Source organism: Thunnus albacares, chromosome 7 (assembly GCF_914725855.1).
Source record: "Thunnus albacares chromosome 7, fThuAlb1.1, whole genome shotgun sequence".
In the NCBI taxonomy this organism is placed as follows: domain Eukaryota; kingdom Metazoa; phylum Chordata; class Actinopteri; order Scombriformes; family Scombridae; genus Thunnus; species Thunnus albacares.
The window spans coordinates 32,835,947-32,849,296 of NC_058112.1; the positions used below are offsets into that span (position 1 = coordinate 32,835,947).

The 13,350-nt window shown below is 37.4% G+C and overlaps 1 protein-coding gene across 1 annotated transcript; it reads right to left on the bottom strand.

Moving 5' to 3' along the window:
* Positions 1–9,450: 9,450 nt before the first annotated feature.
* Positions 9,451–12,759, bottom strand: LOC122985336 (E3 ubiquitin-protein ligase TRIM21-like). Its single transcript, XM_044355910.1, has 2 exons — positions 9,913–12,759; positions 9,451–9,559 (listed from the first exon to the last, which is right to left on the bottom strand). The coding sequence occupies exon 1, from the start codon at positions 12,742–12,744 to the stop codon at positions 11,149–11,151; it is 1,596 nt and encodes a 531-aa protein (XP_044211845.1). The 5' UTR covers positions 12,745–12,759; the 3' UTR covers positions 9,451–9,559; positions 9,913–11,148.
* Positions 12,760–13,350: the final 591 nt, after the last annotated feature.

Below are 13,350 nucleotides of genomic sequence, written 5' to 3' on the forward strand. Positions count from 1 at the left end.
GTCCTTCCCCCTCTCTGTGGGTATTATTCATTCTCCTCTGCTCTGACACATAACATGACTGATTAATCTTATCCTTGAAATAGAAGCATAATTCACTGCAAGATGATGGAGGTGCGCAGCAAATGACATCTGGAGGCTTCCCGGGTAACTGTTTTATTGCTGCTGTGTCAGACTGGCTGATTTATGGTGAATGACTCATGGCCAACATGTAGACAACACACTGGAATGATGTAATCTTGGTTGCAAGACTCAGATGTAAAGCCAACACACTGATAATGTAGCCTCTCCTTGACTTTGCTCTCTGATATTTCCATAAGCTCATTCTTTAAAGATCCCCTCCAGATATGTTTTAGGACATAAAAAATACTCTGCTTTATAATAAAATGTGTCTGATTTGTTTTTTTCATTAAAAAAAAAAATGTAATTAGCTTGTTATAAATTTTAAAGGACAAGTGTGTAAAACATGGGGGGATCTACTGGCAGGAATATTGGAAGAACTGGAATATAATATTCATAAGTATATTTTAATTAGTGTTTAATCACCTTAGAATAAGAATCACTGTATTTTCATTACTTTACTTTTGCACCACCATGTTTCTACAGTAGCCCAGAGTGGACAAACCAAACACTGGCTCTAGACAGGGCCTTTCACGTTTTTCAGTGCCCCCCTATTCATAATTCAGGTCCCATATCATTAAAAAGCATGTCATTGGATGCCAAACAACAGATTTGATTTAACTGGACAGTTGGAAAATCATTATCATTAGTTTCCCATGCGGGGAGCAAAAAAGCCATGTGAATAGAAATTATATTTATGAGTGTTAAACAAATGCAACGGTGAGAAACAGCAGCCAATCAGAAAGCAGTAATTTGGTGCCAAACAAGAAGAATTCTCATTAATTGTTCCAACGGAAAACAAGAGCAGCGTACCGAGGAAAAAGTCTGAGGCTGCTGGAAAAAAGCAGAAGGATATGCATCTGCTGCTAAGATATTCAATAGAATAGTGGCAGCATTTTTCTTGTTCTGCACCATTTTGCTGATATGATATGATTGATGTTGTTTTATGATGTTATCCAGTTGATTAAATAACTGGACCTGCAGCGCTGTGACAGAGAGCTCAAATAAAATCACCCTGTTCAAAGGCCCACAGGGGTTTGGGGGGGTCCTCCCTCAAGGAAATTTTATGTCATTTGGCTAAAAATTGTGCATTTTCACACAATTCTGGACTATTATCATTTCAATTTGTATAAAAAATACATCCTGTGCCATTAAAAATAATAATCACAAAACATTGGTAAAACAGGCGTATAGTGAATGGATTTAAACTGATTTTCTCATCCTCCCATAGTCAGGCTGTAGCCACCAGCCAGCTGCAGGGACGCTATGGTTAGAATTTTATCTTTATCTCATCCACAAACAACTTATTTGTCCCATTTTGCACAGAGATACAACAGACTGCAGTAATGCCATCTCAGCACTTTTTATTTTCTTGTTAGAATAAAAGACACACGTCAGACTTTATGATCCAGCTGATAAAGATTCATACTGTCTGTTAATATTTGACTTTTGTTCCAGGTTTTTTATTCCAGAGTTCAGAGCTGCTGTTCTGTGATCAGATTTCCTTAAAGAACACTTCAGGTTAAAGATGAATACACAGAGTTGAGACTGTTTGTAAATCAGCAGACTTTAAAAACCTGCTGCTGTTAGTTACATGTTTGTTTTGTTCTTCTTCCGGTTGGATTCCTGGTTGAAGCTGCTGATTAATTTCACCTTCACTCATGAGCTTGATTCAGATTATTTTCAGCAAAGGAAACGTAACCAACAGTTTCATCACGTTTGTGTCTGCAGAACTTCATCAGAGAGGACCTGAGCCAGGTGACCTCCATCACCATGGATACCTGGGAAGAGGACAAACTACACAGACACACAGAGCAAGAGAGACAAGAAACCAAACACACAAGGAAGAGAGAAAGATAAGGACCTCTTTCACACAGGAGAAAGAGAGACATGAGGTAAGGCTGAATCTCCTGTAGGACGAAGAACCAGACGTGAAACCTCTGGAAATGGCACGACAGCCAGGGAAGCAGAGCGGCCCAGGAAGGCCGATGGTAAAAGGATAAAGAAGAGAAAAAAAGGGAAGGAGAAAGGGAGAAAAGAGAGAGCTCCAACGCTCATGTTGATAATCTCATGATGTCCATAGTCCTTAATAAGGTAAGAGTCTGCACGCATATCCAAACTGAAGCGGGCAAGTGCTGAGCTGAACATAAGCAACAAGTCAAAAAACAAAGAAATAGCTCACACACTGCAGGGCTCCAATGTCCACTGGGATTTATTGAACCAAAGTGACATTTCGAGCACACCTGCTCTTCATCAGACTCAAGTGACAATTGCAAGACACCATCTTAGATATATACATGAATACAGGTCACATGATGTGGTCATGTGACCATAAACTCTGATGTGACCCAAATACATCCAAGGGATAACTATATATACATACCAAGAAACATACACAAAAACCCTTTAAAAATTTCTTAAGTCCTAAAACTAGATATAGAAAACCCAACAAATGGGACAGAAACATTAAACTTATTCATTTATTTGTTGAGGAAAATTATCCAATCTTACAAATTTGTGAGGCAAAAGTATATGAACCATTGCTTTCAATAACAGGTGTGACCCCCTTTTGCAGCAATAACTTCAACCAAACATTTCTGGTAATTATTATCAGCTTAAAGGAAGTTTAGCCCATTCCTGATTACAGAACAGTCTCAGGAATGTTGGTGGACTTCTTTGCATGAACTGCCTGCTTCAGGTCCTTCCACAGCATTTCTATAAGATTAAAGTCAGGACTTTGACTCGGACATTTTCAAACATTAACTTTCTTCTGTTCTAACTATACTTTGGTAGAGCGACTTGTGTGTTTAAGGTCTTGCTGTATGACCCACTTTCTGTTGAGCTTGAGTTCACAGACGGATATCTTGACATTTTCCTGTAGAATTTGCTGGTACAACTCAGAACTCATAGCTCCATCAATGATTGCGAGCTGTCCTGATCCAGAAGGAGCAAGGCAGGCCCAAACCACAATACAACCACCATGTTTCACAGGTGGGTTACGTTTCTTATGTTGGAATGCAGTGGTTGCCCATCGCCAAACATAACGCTTCTCATTCAAGCCAGAAAGTTTGATTTTGGTCTCATCCATTCACAGAACATTTTTCCAACAGTCTTCTGGCTTATCAAAGTGGTCTTGAGCAAACCGTAGATGGGCAGCAATATTCTTTTTGGAGAGAAGTGGCTTTCTCCTTGCAACTCTGCCACCATTAATGTTCAGTGTTCTCCTGATGGTTGACTTATGAACATTGACATTAGCCTCTGAAAGAGAGGCCTTTAGTTTCCTTGACATTACCCTGGGGTTCCTTGTGGTCTCCTGGACTCTTACACACCTGCTCTTGTTGTGATCTTTGTTGTTCGACCACTCCTGGGGAGGGTAACAATGGTGTTGAATGTCTTCCATTTGGACATGATCTGCCTTACAGCCGACTGGTGGAGTCTAAACTCTTTAGAAATGGTTTTGTAACCCTTTCCAGCCTGATGAGCACCAACAACTCTTCTTCTAAGGTCCTCAGAAATCTCCTTTGTTCAAGCCATGACACACTTCCACAAACCTGTGTTGTGAAGCTCAGACTTCGATGGTGAGGACCCAGATTTCTCTTCTTTAAATAAGGCAGGGCCTCCCAGACTCACACTTGATTGTCATCCCATTGATTGAAACACCCGACTCTAATTTCGCCTTCAAATGAACTGATAATCCTAGAGGTTCACATACTTTGGCCACACACAAATATGCAACATTGGATCATTTTCCTCAATAAATAAATGAACAAGTATAACATTTTAGTCTTATTTGTTTAATTGATGTCTCTATCTAGTTTTCGGACTTGCATGAAAATCTGATCATGTTTTAGGTCATATTTATGCAGAAATAGAGCAAATTCTAAAGGGTTCACAAACTTTTCAAGCAGCATTGTGTACATCATCCTTGTAGTGTAAATAGTCGTGTGTACCTAAAGTTCAGGATTCAGTGATGTGTGATAACACATAGTAAATAGTCCCATATACAAAAAGTTCAGGAATCAATTGTATCTGACAACACTCATCTGACATATCTGACATATCTTACAATTGTGGTGGAGGTAAGATATCTCAGTAAAATCAGGATATCGTGAAGGCTAGAGGCTACATGTACTAACAAAGATACTTAATGTGTTTGCTGTGTGTTTGGTTATATATGATTTGTTTTCAGGATCATTTTAGAAAGCATAGCATATTAAGTTGTTAATCTAGACATATAGGATGTATAAAACTGCAGAATTCACACTGTGTACATAATCCTTAGCGAAGTAGCTAAATAGGTCTGTTGATGATGGTAATGACATATTTTGACGTTGCTGGAATGCCCAGACAGGATGTCTAACTGATGGCTGGTAACATCCTAGATGTCAGCACAACTTTAATTTTGGAAGCATTTCTAAACCATCACAGGATGTCTTCATGGGATGTTCAAACAACTGTCATACAACATCTGAATGTTTGCTGGGAACTGTCCTCCCAAAAAATCAACAGCATCAACTGTGATCAAAAACAACATATGTTAATGTTCAAGTGACTGCGCCCTCTAGTGGCTGCAGTAACATGACATTATTATAGAGCTACAAAGTCCACAGAGGGAGGAGGTTGGAGTTGGGACATGCCACTTTGTATGGGAGTCCACTGTTTGTTTTTCATTTCCTACTGAAGTCAACATTGGTTTCTTTTAACCATGACTTTGATCACTCCTTAACCTTAAACAAGTGGTTATTATTGTAACCATGATGACAAAGGTCCCCTAACCTTAACGTAAGTACTTATTTAGCCCAAATATTGATCTTTCCCTTACATGATCCAAGTCTAAACCTAACCAGATCTTATTGAATAATTTAATTTGAGCAAACAAAAAAATCTAATCTGTGCTCAATACATTTATTTACACATTTGCTATTATCCACATACGTGTACAACAACCTCTTTCACTCAGTTTTACTCATTTGCCCTCTCAATGTCCCCACTGTGTGTGCTCACGAAACCCTTGAACACTCGCTCACAGTGTCACTCACAGCATTTCTCTCAATATCTCTGCTCTGTGAGCACTCAGGTTTGCCTACACACTCTCTCAGCTTGTCAGAGTGGGAGGTCACATGACTCATGTTGCTTTGAATTGTTCCAAAAGGGTGATTCAGATGCACTGTTTTCCACAGGGAACATCATGATTTACCACCAAACAATGAGACTTGTACAGCCTTGCAAATAAGTTTTGTGTAAATCATTGATGAATGATGCTTACTACACTAAAACATGACACTAAACATTTGCACTGTGAACTTTACCTATATTCAGTGTCCATTTGCACACTGTGCTTTGAGTGTTGTACAGTCCCCACTTAGTTTTTACAGTGGCTAGGTAATTATGTCTAATCTGCTTGTTATCAGCATACTATAAAAAAAAAAAAAACAGTAAAAAGTCTGGCAGCAAAAGTTGCCAAACCCTTACTGTCAAATAACAGTAAAAAAACCTTTAGTTATTCTACAGAGATTTATTTTAAAAATACGGATATTTACTTTGGACATTGTCTGCATTTTTACAGTCCAACCATTATAAAATAAAAAGAAAATCTCATTATAAAACATTGCTAGAATGTTAAACAAATGTATAAATCTGCACAAAAAATGAAAAAGATTGCAGAACTACCTTAAAATTACCTAATTTAAATGAAGACTCTTGTTTTCATACAGTAATCTTTGGTAAATTCATAGGATTATCCAATCCATCCACAAGAACTCCCCATCAAAGTACAGATTTCTGGATGTAAACCAGAAAAATTGTGTAAAATTACATTCAAATTACCCTCCTTTAACACCCATTAATGGTATCTTGAGAGCTTTAAGCTTTTATTTTATGTGATTATCCAATGTATTTACAGTAAATCCCTGGTAAATGTTGGTTTTATACTGTACAAAAAATAAGATCATGTGATAACAGTTTACAAAAACATAATTTTAATAATCATTACTTTATATAAACATCATTTGTCAGTAATTACAAGCAACTCTCCAATATATTTCCCATAATTTTATGGGGTTTACTTTATATAAACATTATTTGATATTATATTTAAAAGCAACTATCAAATATATCTACATACATTTCCCCATTAATGTATGAGGTTAACTTTATATAAACATTATTTAACAGTAATTACAAGCAGCTCTCCAATATATTTTCAGGTTTTCCCATAAATGTATGGAGTATACATTATATAAACAATTTTGATAGTAATTAAAATCAGCTCTCCAATATATTTACAGGATTTTCCCATTAATGTATAGGGTTTACTTTATATAAACATTATGTGACAGTAATTGCAAGCAACTCCCCAATATATCTACAGACATTTCACATTAATATATGGAGTTCTGAATGTACAAAAACCAGAAGGTCTATGTAAAAGTTCCTTTATATCAACTTTGACACTGAATAAATATACATTTTTCTACTGACATTTTACAATATTGTGCAATCCATTCAATACAGATCCCCATTTGAGATGTATGAGATTTCAAGATGTTTAATAACCAGAATATATCATAAGATTACCTTTTACTGCTTGCTTTACAAAGTAATTCTGTAGACATTGCCCAAGCCTAGTATACAGGTGCATTTTCTGTTTCAGATATGAAAGTTTACTATAGAATAAAGCTTATTTGGGTAGTAAGCAAAACATTTTTATATATATAATTCTCAAACACTGGCTTGGGCAACGATGGTTGTTTAAAAAGTTTAAAAAAAATAAAACCATCATAATTATATTATTTTTTGGAAATTACATTAGTCGAACTGTTACACTGTTTTGTGCTTGATGTTTGTGTGATGTATAATTATTTGTGTAATAATAATTACTTTTTCATTTTCAGTCTAGAACAAATTGTTCATGAAAATGAGATGCACTCTGGCCCTTCGTAGTCCTCCGGTGTATCAGCGCGAGGGGTCTCTGAGTTCTTCAAGACCAGCAGTGTAACTTCTCAGTACACTCACAGAAATGTGAGTGCACTGTGTTGACATAACATATTGTATGAGAAACGAACTTGAACGCCTCCTGTAGCATTCTCAAAATTTAAGTAGATTCAAGGTTAGGTTTGGACTTTTTCAAGTCTATCTCAATACAATATTCAAATGTCAAATGTATATCGACAAAGTTATTAGTGGGCGGAAATTATTCGTCCCATCTCCATAATAGCCATAAAGCAGTCCCTTCCTATCAGGTAGGATGAATCTCTAACTGGTCTGCAGCATTACATTGAGTGTGTTTTGCCAGTTATCAAGTGGCTCCACATGATCACAGCTGATGGAGGCTACTGTCCAGTGAGAGCTTGATTCTAACTGATGCTACCTGGACGAGATGTCCCAAACTGATTTACTGCACAATAGTTGATGCTTCATATGATGTTCATTGTCTGTGTAGATTAGTCACTGCACAAATGCCTATCTATAGATGCCTGTTTTTTGTCTAGCTGTCAACATATCCACATTTCTAGTTATTTTTTGAGACATTGAGTGTACAAACCTATTAATGAGGAGGTTCACTCAGTGTGACACCTGCTGGTCATTTTTTGTAACAACTTTTGGCATGCTTCCTGTTGGTTCTATGCCATTGATCTCTGTAATTATTGAGAGCTCATAGTACCCTATTAACCCACTAGAAAACTGCGCTCCCAGAATGCAGGCTTACTGGTGGTTCCTACAGTCTCCAAAAGTAGAATGGGAGGCAGAGCCTTCAGCTATCAGGCTCCTCTCTTGTACAACCATCTTCTAGATTCGGCCCGGGGGGCAGACACCCTCTCCACCCTTTCTAAGAGTAGGCTTAAAACTTTCCTTTTTGATAAAGCTTATAGTTAGTGCTGACCAAGCTCGCCTTGGACAAGCCCTTAGTTAGGCTGCTATAGGCCTAGACTGCCGGGGGACTTCCATTGATGCACTGAGCTCCTCTCTCCTCCTCCTCCTCTTCGTTTTCTAAACATGGAGATAGTCAGTTAAAGTAGGCAACAAGTACCTGAATTTTATACTTAAAGAACAGCTATGGTTTATTTCGACTTGGGCTTTATTTTCTCTGGCCATATATCTTTGGCCAATGTTTATGATCTTTATAGTAACATTGTACTGACCAAAGTAACTGCTCAGATCTTGAATGCAGTGACATCACAAAAACTTGCAGCCAGACACTTGAATTTTGTACTTAAAGAACAACGAGAGGAATAGATGGTGGTCCCTTAATGTCCACAATAACTATCGCTGTCATTTTAACAAAAAGATTTGATGCAAGACTATGAAACTTTGGTAATGCTTTATTTTAAAGGTTTTCTTAATTTTGCACAAATTCCTGGAAATGATGTAATTTGCAGGTATTTAATGGGTATTTCCAAGGACATTTTAAAGAGAGGGGTGCAATTTGGTACAAATTATAAGAAAAAACTGAGAAAAGTGTTAAGTTGGTAAGTACACTCTCATTATATTTGGGTTCCTAGTCTTTGTATGCATTATAAAATTCACAAAAAATAGATTCTTAACAATTCTTTAACTGACAGAAAATGCTTAATTTGTATTGATATTGGAATGTAGGGTAAAGTCCTAAAGTGCACAGGTGCTCTTAAGGCTCAGTGATATGTGTTGGAAAGCCTGACAGTGACATCTATTGGACTAACTTGGAAGTTGCACAAAAAGAATGTCTGCTTTCTCTGTCAGTCACTGCAGCACCACGAGAGGAATAGATGGTTAATGAACAGCTTTCCATGTAGTTTATTGTGTGTTCATGAGAACAATACTGAAATTTCTTCGTTTGATGTACATTTCCTGTTTACAACTCCTATTACTTACATTGCTTGTAGTTAATTGGCATGATGCAGCAGCTAATTAGCTGAACCAGTTTAGGAGCCTCATGTTGCAACCAGTTTGTATCACTCAGTAGCTGCATAACTGACATTTTTCTAACATTATTTAGTTCTGTTTTCCTAAAATGTGCATGTTTTGAACTTTGTGACCATTAGTAAATATTATACTGTACGTTTATTGCTGTATGTAGTTGATGGTTTAATGTAAACCCCAGTTTGTTCCTCTCATGTGTTGCCATTACATTCAAGTCACAGAACTAGGCATCTGATCTCCAATAAAATAAATACCCAGTGATTCAGTCCAAACTATGTGTAATACAGAAATTTCAACAGTGTTTTGTGTTACATCAAAGCGACATATGAAATAGATGAAAGTAAAAAAAACACATGAATCGGAATCTGAAGAAAACAAGGAATAAACAGTACAACAAAACATTACATTACACTGAATCTTTTTGTAGAAAATCAAATTATTCCTCTACTCAGTGAGATTAGCAAGGAAATGATCTGAGGAGTTTTCACCATCATACATACAGTAAGACTTGGACTGAAGAATCGGTAGAGGTTGTAGTTTCTCTCTTGCCACAGATGAGGAAGTTGCAGCAGCAATGAAGAGGACAAAAAATAAAGAGGAAAAAAGCAGAACATATTAAATATAACCAGATTAATATAATTATAATACCACAGCCAATTAAGTCAGTAATATATTTGTGTCATCATATTTAAAATCTATTCCTAAAAATCTGAATTTAAAGCATTAAGCTCATGCAAAATATGCAAATGTATATTTAATATGAAATGTATGTCCAGAGTGAAAATATTTAGATACATAAAGTTTATAAGAAATTAAGAATTAAACAATGTAAAATGAACAAACAAAAAAAATTCAGTGTGAAAACTGCATTCAGGTCTCACAGTAAATCAGACTTACCATGTTAAATATATTACATTTAGAAAAGGTGTGGATGAAGATTCTTTGCAAAGGTTGATGTGAAGAAATAAGAACAAGATAAACTGTAAGATTAAATGAAAAAAGAAAACAAAACATTGTTTCCTTTAGAAATTGGCTAGTTGTTGAACCAAACAGTACCAGGATATATCAGGAAAACAATATATTGAATATAAGAACAAATAACAATGTAGAACAATCAGTAATTACTGATTCTGTTGTTGTTGAGGGTCTGGGAGGCACTAAATCTATTATTATATAATGTTGTCATCTACTGAAACACAATTCAACTTTACACTGTATCGCATTACATTACAGTTCACACTGACATCAGATTACTTATTTGAGGTCTTCGGCTCATTGAACATCTGAAATCAGCGTCTGGTGTTTGTAATCATAAAACTTGGTTGTCAGATAATTAGAAAAATAAGCTGTTCACATACATAAAATCAACTGACCTACAGTCATCCAAGACTTTTAACACATGCTTTTATTTCAAAAACTTTACTACAGTATGAGAAAAAGCACAAAATTCTGTCTTCAGTAATTTGTAACCTGAATCCAACATTATTTATACAAACAACAATCAGACAAAAAAATAAATAAATAAATTTACCACCCAAATATGTAATGACCACTGCAAAAGCTTCTCCTTTTATTACATTTTCATAATATTTTGATTGTTTTGAAGACAATGACACTTTACACACATGATTAAACTACACTAGATAGGATCAGTCACAGATAATTTAACCACTGTGAGGAGCAATGGGACATATAACAGGAAAATATCATATTAAAAATTAAAAAAAAAACATTTGGAATTGAAAAGGAAGTCAAGTAAAGTCCATTTTTTTATACAACCCAATATCACAAATCACAATGGCCTCAGGGGACTTTACAATCTATACAGCAAACAACCTCCTCTGTCATGAGATCCTTGAATGGCATAAGAACAACACCCCAAAAAAACCCTTTGAAAAAACAGAAAAAACCTCATAACAAGCAACAGAGGAACGAACCTTCTCCCAGGATGGACGGACATACAATAGATGTTGTGCATACAGAACAGACCAAGATAGCAAAATTACACAATGGAAAACAGGACGACAAAAATTATAAATAGACTGAAATAAGAAGAATGTGATGTGGTACTGCCAAACAGAAGAAAAAGTAGAAAGAGTACCGCATTTTTTTCAGAAACTTAGATGTTTCTCCTCACTGTAATACACACATGTTATCAGGGAGGTGCATTGTAACACCATCATGCGGACAGGGACTGAAGAATGGATAAATCTCCTCAATGAAGGAGCAGCCAGTAAAGGAGTAGATAAGAGCTGCAACATCAATGTCATAAAAGGAGACCAGACCCTCATCAAAATCCACAAACACCCCCACCTTCTCAGGCTTCGGCTTCAGGGAGAGACGAACCGATGGATCAGCAGGAGCAAAGTACTCACCAGATGACTTAGAACATACAGTCCAGTAACCATTTCTGGGACACAGTGTGATTTCTCTGCTCATGTTGGTCAACTTTCTGGCCACTCCTAAAGTCCATGTAGACCACCTATTAACCTGAACCTGGAAGTAAAACCTCCCTGAGGTGAAACCCCGCTTTGATAAGACACATCTACAGTCATTACCCCGCTTTACCTGTTGTCTGTCATTAGACTGGGCGGGTCTGGGATGTACAACATCAGGATCGAGTGTCACATGCACAGTATACTGCTGGACCCTCTTCAGCTCCACCTCAAACAGCCTCTTCATCTGTTTAGTGATCGTCTGCTCCAGTTCAGCCACAGCTCTCACCACAGTCCCCTCGTATGATGTTGGGTGGACGCTTATGTCTGTCCAGTCCATGGTTGGTGGAGCAGCTTTCAGATAGGGGAATCTTTGAAGAAGATGGAGGTGGTCTTCAGAGCATGAGAGCTGATCCAGCTCAGAGCTTCTCATCATCAGCTCAGAGATTTCCTGTTCCAGCGCTTTGATGAAGTCTTCAGCCTGTCTCTCTTTTGTTCTCTGCTTCTCTTTGATCGTCTCGATGAGTTTGATCTGGCTTCTCTCAACAGACTCCTTCAGAGCGGTGAAGAACGTAACACCATCTACTATCTCTCTGTCTGCATCTTCCTTACTGAGCTCCACTGACTGTATGATCTCCCAAATTTTCAGTTGTCTCATCTGGATCATCTCCTGAATTTCAGCCTCTATTTTCCCCAGCTCTGCCTTCTTCCCTTCATACTCTTCTTTCAGAGGAACAACATCATGTGTCTTGTGGCCCAAAGCAGTGCAGAGGGTGCAGACACACATCTGATCGGTCTTACAGAACAACTCCAGCAGTTGATCGTGCTTCGTACACATCCTGCCTTCCAGGTCCTCCACAGGCTCGATCAGCTGATGTCTCTTCAGGCTTGAAGATGTCAGATGAGGCTCCAGGTGAGTCTCACAGTAGGAGGCCAGACACACCAGGCAGGACTTCAGGGCCTTCAGTTTGGTGCCAGTACAGACGTCACAGGGAACTTCTCCTGGTTTGGCAGCTTGTTGCTCTGAGCTGCTGCTGCTGGCTTTTTGTTGAGCTGACTGTCTGAACTGAGCAGCTACCTCAGAGATGAAAGTGTTGACCTGAAGCTCAGGTCTTGTGTTGAAACCCTTTTTACAGTTTGGACACTGACACTGGACATTAATATTCCAGTATTCAGTGATGCAGTTTTTGCAGAAGTTGTGTCCACATGGTGTACTGACTGGATCAGTGAACACATCCAGACAGATGGAGCAAAGAAACTGATCTTCAGTCAGCAGACAGCTGGCAGCAGACATATCTGCAGACTGAGAACAAAAGTATGAAAATATATGTAGAAAAAACCAAAACTGTAGTTTCAGTATTGTTGATTATTTGCTTGCTTGATATTTTGGATCTGATAGGTCCACTTAACAAGTTACAATATAATATCAATAGATATCATATTAGTAAGTCTTCTTGTCTGAGTAGAGCTGAAGGTTGTTGTGAATATTAACCTTTAAAACACAGTAAATATTATCAGCTTTACTCACCAGTGTTCGACAGAGACTCTGCTGTGTTGTTAACAAAAACACATTGAGTGACAGAGACAACTGTCTCAACTGGAGATCAGCTGTTGCTCTGCTGTAGTGTGACATCACACCACTTGTCCTTTTACAGTGTCGCTCCACCTCTTAATGCAGCTATGTGAGTGAGGTTTTGTTCCCTCGTTCAGGTTTAGAAATTATCATTGTGACATACTTTTAATAAAAAAGGTGAATTTAATCTGGATAAATTACCAAATACATGTATGTGGTTATTAAATATTTGTTTTTGTTTTGTTCTTCCTTGTATACAATGAGAGTCTATAGAGGATATACAACTGCAAAATATGGTTGAATGCCAGAATTAAGATCCGAGGATTT